Genomic DNA, 8991 nt, shown 5'->3' on the forward strand with positions numbered 1-8991 from the left:
AAAAAAAAAAAAAAAAAAAGGAAGTCCAGTTGCCTCATGAAAAAGCACCTTTGGGATAACTGTGACCTCGACATCCGAGAATCTCCATAGACATTTTACTAAGGATTAAATTTGTTTGAAGTCCAAATCCCTGGAGGCACACCATTATTATTTTTTTAATCTACCTAGTCATAGATTTCATAACCTTGGCATGATTTTGATATTTTGTTTTTATATGGAGATGCGAAATACATTTAGATATGTTTATAATTCGTATACACAAACAACAGTAATTTGCATCATAAAGAGGTCAGCTTGTTTTTTTCTTTCTCTAAAACCTGATTTGCAGCATAACCTGCCATTATCTTGTTAGAATAGTTGTGCTGAAATCCAAGCTGCATTATTAACACAGAAACTTTCTGAACAGTATTTAATATTTCAAGTTTGGAGACAGTGAATACTTTTGAATGTATGTCTGACTTCTTTTTTTTTTTCACTTTGCAAATCAGGCCCAAGCAGTTCTGCAACTGACTTCCCTTTTATATATACTCAAAAGTTTAAGGAATTTCCATTAGAAATTTTCTAAAACTCCTGTGAGCTGCTTGAACAGCAGGGGACAACTTGCAGCCTCTAAAATCTTTTTCCTTTTTGCAGTCTGAGCCCCTTCCAACTGCAGAATTAAGTCTCGGGTCATTTTAAAGTGGAAAACATAAAATAACTTTTGTATCAGCATGTAACATTTTATACACTGGCCGGGTTTTGGTGAGATGGGCAGCTATATGAATTTGACAAATAAATGCATAAATAAGCTTAGCAGAGTTTTGAAAAAACAATAGAAAATCTCAGCTCAACTTGTATACCTCCCACTTTGTCTCATTCCTTGAATTGGCCCTGTCATCCATCTAAACTGGACCACATTTACATCTCCTGCCCAGTAAAAGTTGTCCACCTTTTACTTGTCCTAGAACAGACATGTCAAACGCAAGGCCCGGGGGCCGGATGCGGCCCGCGAAGTGGTTTCATGTGGCTCGCAAAGCCATCCTGGAAACAGTGAGGGAACGGCCCCCGTTGTCTTGGCCCTGGCCCAGGCTGGCCGGGAGCCAATGTACAATTTTGTGGTTGCCATCTGTACAATTTTGTGGTGGCCATGCTGAAACGCATTCAGTCTTAGCTCCACAAGGCTGTCTAGAAACAACGAAGAACCAACCCCTGCCGCGTTGCCCCCGCCCCCTGGGTGCATGCTGGGGAGGTGTCACCCTTTGTGAGGAATGAAGAAATGCACCATGCCTTGGCGCTTGCCCCGGTCCCACCCCCTTCTGCCAGAGACCCTCCCACTCCTGCCCAGGCCCCCACAGTCACCCTTGACAAACGATGTAGAGCTGGCCATGCCCACCCAGTAAGCCACACCCACTCCATCCACGCCCACCCTGTAGGTCACACCCACCCTGGCCGCATTCCCCCCCCCCGAGGGCAACCGCAATGCTGATGCGGCCCTCAATGAAATTGAGTTTGACACCCCTGTCCTAGAATTAACAATTAACAGTGAGCGGGGGCAAAAATCTGTGAATCTGTTTTTGTTGTCATGGGACACAGTTAATAATAAGACTCATTCTGTATTTTAAAGGACTGTGAGACCTTTCTTCTCCTTCTTGATTGCTTAATGTGCTTTCTTCTGATTTCTCAATAAAGGCAGCTCTGAATCTTGGCTGGAGATTTACCGATTGCCTAAGGATTCCTGGCAGAAGGAGACCGAACATCTCCATACAATTGCTCTCCCAGGTTCAGGATTTGTCAAGGACACGGGACTCAGCCAGCTGCCTGTGCAAGATAAATTACCAGAGAAATCTATGGTAAAAATCACTTTTTTTTTTAAACAGGTCCAAATGATTAGCAGCTGTAAAAGTTTTCCATTTAACTGAAGAAATATCACTAATGTCCTCAAGGCACCTTATTGCTAAACCATCTTGATTCTTAACCCAACATTTAAACCATATAATCTGCTCTCAGTGATCATCTATGTTGTGTACTACAACACAGATATGGCTGGAGAATGAGCTTATCTCTCTCTAATTGTGTTAAAAGTGCCTAAAACAGCTCAGTTGTCTATGGGGCTCTCCCTGAGAATTAACCTTAATTCTGGATTTTCTTTCTTCTTAAAATTTATATCTGGTGATGCCAGATAGAAGCATCCTGTCATTTTCTTCTGACAGAATACTTCTCCCCTCTAGAATGTCTATTCACATTTAGTAATTTTTAATAAAATGAGCCAAGGTGATAAGAGTCCTTTTCAAATAAGAATCAGAACCTGCTTGCTCTTTGGGTTTCTGGTGTTGCTGTTGTTCGGTTAGGGGTTCCAAGAGCTGTACTAATTCCATGGAAGTGTAGTTTTAGGTAGAGTCAGAACATCTACCTAAGTTCTTCCGACGTTGTTCTATGTATTTCTGAACCATTGGTGTTTTTGTATTTCTGTAGCACAAGAATGTTGATATTCAAGTAACTGAAGATATGGTAAGCAATCCTGACTTTGAAATCTGTGAGGTTGTTAAATGGCTGAAAACAGCCCTGGTCAAACAACTCGATTGTCAAGAAGTCTGCTTTGAGAAGGAAGTTATAAAATGGGGCGCCATGGATACATTTTTTTATTCTGTATATGTTACTCCCATGTCTCTTGATCCTTGGAAGCAGTGGAGGGATTCAGATAGGTGAACAACCGGTTCTCTGTATGGATGCCATTTCCGGAAGTCCATTCTGGGCCTGGTCAACAAAAAATTAACTACCGGTTCTGCCGAAGTGGTGCGAACTGGCTGAATCCCACCACTGTACATTGGAAAAAAGCACATTTTTAACAACAACAAGAAGAAGAAAATGGAATGGTGGGGTGCTCAAAAACAGGGGGACAGTCTGTGGCATCCCTTTTATTTCCAAGAGTACCTGTGGGCTTTAATCAGGACTCATAAACTTTCACGGAAAATAGAAATGGTAGCTAGCTGCAGCTCAGGGCTCCCTTGGGCCAGAAAAAGAGATCAAGAGAATCTGGGGTTATGGGCAGAATCCTGGGTAAAAGAGATCTAGATGACAAAAGGGAACATTTTGATAAATCGATAGAGGGAATCGGTTGCATTTACTGTGGTAACCATTTTGTGTGACTGCCCACAACGTGTTTGCAAAAATCTGCAGGCACTCACCCAACCCCCCAAAAGCTGAAATAGTCCTGTTCTATTAGATCCCATTTCTTGATGTCTTTCATGATGGCCACATCAATCATGAATGGTGGTGAGTGAGAAGTCTTCAAGATGTCTTCTAGGGCAAGGGTCTGCAGCCTTGACAACTTTAAGACTGGTGGACTTCAGCTTCCAGAATTCCTCAGCCAGCTATGCTGGCTGAGGAATTCTGGGAGCTGAAGTCCACAAATCTTAAAGTTGTGAAGGTTGTAGACTCCTGTTCTGGGGCTTGTTTTCTCCACAAGACTTCAAAGAAAGCCACTGAGTTTTGACTTTAAAACTGAAATGGCACTCTGGGGTTATGAAGTACCCAGCCAGTCTTCAGAATCCAGTTGAGTCAGTACAGCATCGTGCTAAGCATCTGGTACCAGATGTCGACAAAGCATCTGGTACAAGATGTTGACAATGAAACATTGCAACATTACAACTTAGAGCCCGCCTTTCAAAACCTTTCACCCTGATTCTTGACACGAAAACATAAGTTATGGAATTTTCATTGGGATGTTGCGAGACATGTTTCATCATTTACCCCTTTTGCTGCCACACCCCCTGCCCTTCACACTCATCTACGAGCTGTGAGGAAAGTTGCAAAGTCTTATCCTGATTGGTTAGTTATGTCTAAAGAGGACAGTATTTAGGATAGGATAACTCAGAAGTCTCCAGTCTCCTTTAGACTGTTGGGCATGTTTGAAATATTTCAAATTTGACATTGGACTGTTAAATTTCAGCCACTTTCTAAGGCTGCGGGCACCTTAGAAAATGATTGCTAGTATTAAATTTTTAGTAGAAGCGGCCAAATTTAAATAGTTATTTTTAATCTTTTTAAATTTTGTATTGTATCATTGTTTTAAACTGGCTGTAAGCCGCCCTGAGTCCTCCGGGAGAAGGGCGGGGTATAAATTTAATAAAATCTAAAATCTAAATCTAAAGTGGAAGATGCACTAGCTGTAGTAAATCACAAAGCACCTATTTACCACTTATGATCTCTTCCTCCTCCTCCTCCTCCTCCTCCTCCTCCGGGTCTCTGCTGGCTACCAGAGAAAATGACACTAGTGCCCACGGACACCATGCCACCCATTTATAGTCCAAACAGAAATTGCCTGACTCCTCAAATCCTGATTTTATCAAGGAGCAGCATCAACACATTGTTTAGAATTGCCATTTTGATTCTTTGCAGGATTTGCAACAGCTACTAAGCAAAATTGAATCTAAGCTGCTCCCCCCTGTTCTACTGTTGAAGGTCAGACCACCCAAACCTCTTTCAGGTTAGAACCTTCTCAACTCCTTCCTGTTTTCTCAACTTTTGTACTTCACTGCACAAAAGGTTTTGGGAGAGAACCTGACATAGTTAGCAACACCATTGCTGACACAAGCCTTCCTAATATTGTCTAAGAGGCTGGGTCAATGATGTTAATTCTTATTACTATATTATTATAATTGTTGTTAACTACTTTTTTTAATAATGGGGTAGTGAAATATTTAGATTAGTTGGACTGAAATCTGAAAAAAGGCTTCATTCTTTAGGGGGGAAAAAATGAAGCAGAGCTAAGTTGTTATGAAAGACCTTGTTCCACAAAGCTGATTCATTGCACCGCCTAACGCTGCACCAAGAGGAACATGTGTCTTTAGACACTACTACCTCCAATGTTCTCAAGAGACCAGCTGAAAGAGAGGGAAAAAAATGTTATTTTTCAGGAACTGCTGCCGGTGCGTTGGGCGTTGGCAAACGGATCCCCTTGTGGTCATCAGTATATGGAACTGCATGCTTATTTCTCAAGGTGCTACTCTATGTCTTTGCTTGTGTTTCTTAGCCTTAGCAGTTTTGAGGTAGGAGGACTTCAACTCCCAGAATTCCTCAGCCAACATGTATGGATTTCAGCTCCCAGAATTCTGGGAGTTGAAGTTCACCCATCTTAAAGTTGCCAAGGTTGAGAAACACTGGCTTAGAAATAAGCCTTCCTGTAATTCCTTGGCATTTTAACTTCAAGGGCTTTCAACCTGAGCCTCTTAATTAATTCACCTATTTCTTTTTTTCTAAAAGTCCAAGGATTATAGCTCCCTCAGATTAAAGATAAATAAACAAAAGAAGCAGAAGCAAATTTCAAGGGAATTGGATTGATGGAAAGGGGGCTCTCTTAACACCGTTGCGGATGTGTTGAAATTCCAGTAAGCGCATTCAGGAGCCCGTTCGAAGCTATAATGAAGAGCGATGAAGGCAATGTGATTGGCCTGGGCTACAACACCTTGATCAGAGAGTGCCAGATGGAATGGCTGCAAGAGATTTTTAACAGCAAGTTCCAACAGTATTTGGAGATAGAGGATGATCTGGAGAGCAAAGAGGAAACACTTAGGTAAGCAGAGGAAAGAATCTGCTTCTGCTGTTGATTTCCAGTTGCATTGTTTAGCGCAGAGGTCCCCAACCGTTTGAGCACCAGCGACCACCGGTTCCGTGGAGAGAGGTTTTTCCGCGGACCGGAGGGGGCATGGTTTTGTGTGTTGCCTGCATCCTGCGGATGGGGTTTTGCTTGTTTCTGCGGACTGGTTGCTGGCATGCCGTGGCCCTGTACCAGTCCACGAACAAGGGGTTGGGGACCCCTGGTTTAGAGTATATAACCATACTGTGTAATTCTGTTGCTGAGATGAAGCCGGTAAAGTGCATGAAATCTGGTTTCCTAAGATGATTTGATCACATTTTTCTGATTTTTATAATAGCCTTCCCATCGTTTTTCCAGTCATTTTGGCCATCAGGATTTCAACCGTAATAGATTTGGAGGAGGACCAGCGTACAGAAGGCTACTTATATGTGCATTTTAATTGGAAGATAGCAATAGCACTTAGACTTATATACCACTTCACAGTGCTTTACAGGCCTCTCTAAGTGGTTTATAAAGTCAGCGTCTTTCCCCCAACAATCTGGATCCTCATTTTACCAGCTTCGGAAGGATGGAAGGTTGAGTCAACCTTGAGCTGGTCAGGATCGAACTCCTGGCAGCGAGCAGTGAATTAGTCTGCGATACTGCATTCTAACCACAGCATCCCCATGGCTCCTCCTCCTCCTCCTTTTTTTAAAAAAAAAAATACTTTTTTTAAAAAAAAAATTGAGTGACATACAAGTAACCCTAATAAATAACACTCCTCTAAACCATTGTTGCTAGCTTTCTTAAAGTGTTACTGGCTTCCTTAAAATCTCGTGATAATGTGTGTGTTTTCACGAATTGTCATCTCTGTTTATTTTAGTTGTGCAAAATTCCATTTTCACTTACCTGGCCGCACCTTTCAAACTGGAACAGAATTAAAAGCTGAAGCAGGTAATTTCCCCGCTCTGGGCAGGACGCTGAATAGTCTTGACGAAACTCCTTCAGCAGAATTATAGTATGAATACAAACACAAATCAACATGTTTAGACCCAGGAGTCTGCACTCTGTGGGTGGGATCTTAACTTGCACGTTTCTTTCCCGATTCTCGTTTTCCCATGCTCCTTCCAAAGGAAAGAATAGGGGGTGGGAAAATAAAATCCTTTGCCTTTCAATTTTTTTTCTCAGGGCCTTATCTCTGATCCCTTGGTTTTGTTTACATTTTCTAGATACGCCTGTCGCGTTCAGTGTTCACTGGAGCAACAGTCACAATCTTTGCTTCTATTTCCTGAGTCGTCCACCCAAGGAAAAACCTGGTAATGCTACAGTGGAGTCCCTTACAAGAGCTTTCTGAAGTTTTTATGTGCATTTCAGACTTTCTGGTGATATATTTCAGACTCGTCAAGACATAATCCTCTGTACAGACTGTTCTATTGGGGGGGGGGCTGAAATTCAACAGCCAAATCCTGGTATCAGATCATATTTCATAAAAGTAAAAAAGAGTACAGGACATCTGAATCATAAGAATTTGGCACTGGGAGTTGCCCCATGATTTTAGCTCCATTTATTTGCAAAACAACAAAACAAAACACAAACAAAGTCTAAACATGTGTATAGTTTTCGGTCTCGAATAAGTAGCTTTAGGCATGCTGCTTTTAAAGTTAGCCACCTGAAAAAACTCTCTTTTCCAAAACATACTTTTGAGATTACACATTTTGCTAAGCATAGTTTGTTTTCACCCTAGTTGCGGGTTCACATGACACATTAAGGGAAAACTAAAGTCACTTCATGAGGGTTTAGCACAATGTGTGTATTTAGCTTCTGGGTCAGACAGTTGGCCCATCTCACTCAAAGCTCATAAATGCTGAAACACATAATCCAGCATCACCGTGGGATTGCCAGTTTCTTTAGTAATTTGATAGAGGATGGAATCTGTTTATTCTTATGTGTAGCTCTGTGAATCAAAAGGAAGGAGGTGGAGAATCTGGAGAGGTGCTTAGCAGAAGATAATGTTCTTTCCCTACTATGGAATGACTTGTCATCTTTCTGAATCACAGGCAGTCCTCAGCTTACAACAGTTCACTCAGTGACTGTTCCAAGTTACGACAGCACTGAAAAAAACACTTATGACCATTTTGCACACTTACGACTGTTGCAGCATCCCCAGGGTCACGTGATTTACATTCGGACGCTTGGCAACTGACTCACATTTACGACCCATCTCTCATACGATCCTCTGTTCTTTCCAGATTCTGATCCCAAGCCAGATATTCTTTGGCCATGTGCTGCTCCGATTGTATATTCAACTCTCAGCCCTTGTTCGTCTTACTTCGCTTTTGCCTGTGAAGATAGAGTTATCACTTTGTGGGACACATCAGTTGGTGAGCGTTTTTCCCTATCAGCTCGGGAAAGTTAGATAAAAGGGGAATTCCCACCCTGAAATTTTATCGCAGTGGCAAACCACTTCCCTTAAACCAAGAGTTTTCTAAGTGATGGGCCAGGACTTCGCTCCTTAAATAAGCCGAGTACCATTTTCTTCCTCTACTTCCATATAACTAAGCATCTTATTTTATCACACGCATACCCCAGGTTACATTTGGTTGGAAACCTTGTGGGGGAGGTTGGACTTTAATTACCTAAATATTTAGAAGATTGTCCAATTCTAGAAGACTTTGGACAGTATGCAACATGGGCTGGGCTTGTAATGTAAGAAGAAGCCGTGGCATTTTTACGTAGCTTAGACTAGTACCTACTCTCTACTAATTTCTGCAGAAAGTTGACTCTGGCATAGTGAAGTAAACTGTTAGGAGAGCCTTGATGAAGAGGAGCCTGCTACCCTCCATCTCCATTTGTGCTTTTCTAGGGTTTCCATTCTCTGCCATGGTGCTTCCCGAAAAATACGTTGCACGAAGCATCCAATTCATGCCACGTTTACTACCATCCAGAGAGAAGACGTCTTGCTGTAGTAAGGATCCTGCCCACACCATGGTGCAGCTTTTGGTGCTGTGCACAGATGGGTCACTTCACCTGCTCACATCGGGGACCAAAGAATTTAAGTCCAAATTATTAGGAATCAGGTGAGGCAGCCCACATAAAGGTCCAGAACGTTTGGGGAAATGGGGATGATCCCCACAAGCGGCATTCTCTGGCCCTGATTTCCCATGAAAAAGAAATACAGACTATCTTGCCAACTACCGCAACGTAATTGTGTTCGTGACAAAAAGGCGTTGCATTTTATTTATTTATTTATTTATTTATTTATTTTATTTGATTTATATCCCGCCCTTCTCCCAACGGGACTCAGGGCGGCTCACAACATATTAAAAAACATAAATACATTTGCTACCCCACCGAAGTAAAACCAATTAAAACCGAATATTTAAAGTTGTGCTATTTAAAAATTACTGCTAAAATAAACCCAATTTAAAATCCTCCCT

At 41.9% G+C, this 8991-nt stretch overlaps 1 protein-coding gene across 1 annotated transcript in view; it reads left to right on the plus strand.

Annotated features, from left to right (window-relative positions):
* Positions 1-8991, plus strand: part of WDR93 (WD repeat domain 93) — a 17185-nt gene that overhangs the window by 2686 nt on the left and 5508 nt on the right. The window contains exons 5-12 of the mRNA XM_029284018.1: positions 1669-1829; positions 2452-2487; positions 4378-4465; positions 5368-5551; positions 6438-6508; positions 6784-6870; positions 7804-7935; positions 8418-8631. Coding sequence (XP_029139851.1) covers positions 1669-1829; positions 2452-2487; positions 4378-4465; positions 5368-5551; positions 6438-6508; positions 6784-6870; positions 7804-7935; positions 8418-8631 — 973 coding nt within the window. The remainder of the gene's footprint in view (positions 1-1668; positions 1830-2451; positions 2488-4377; positions 4466-5367; positions 5552-6437; positions 6509-6783; positions 6871-7803; positions 7936-8417; positions 8632-8991) is intronic.

Source organism: Protobothrops mucrosquamatus, unplaced genomic scaffold (assembly GCF_001527695.2).
Source record: "Protobothrops mucrosquamatus isolate PMUCROS unplaced genomic scaffold, P.Mucros_1.0 scaffold334, whole genome shotgun sequence".
Lineage (NCBI taxonomy): Eukaryota > Metazoa > Chordata > Lepidosauria > Squamata > Viperidae > Protobothrops > Protobothrops mucrosquamatus.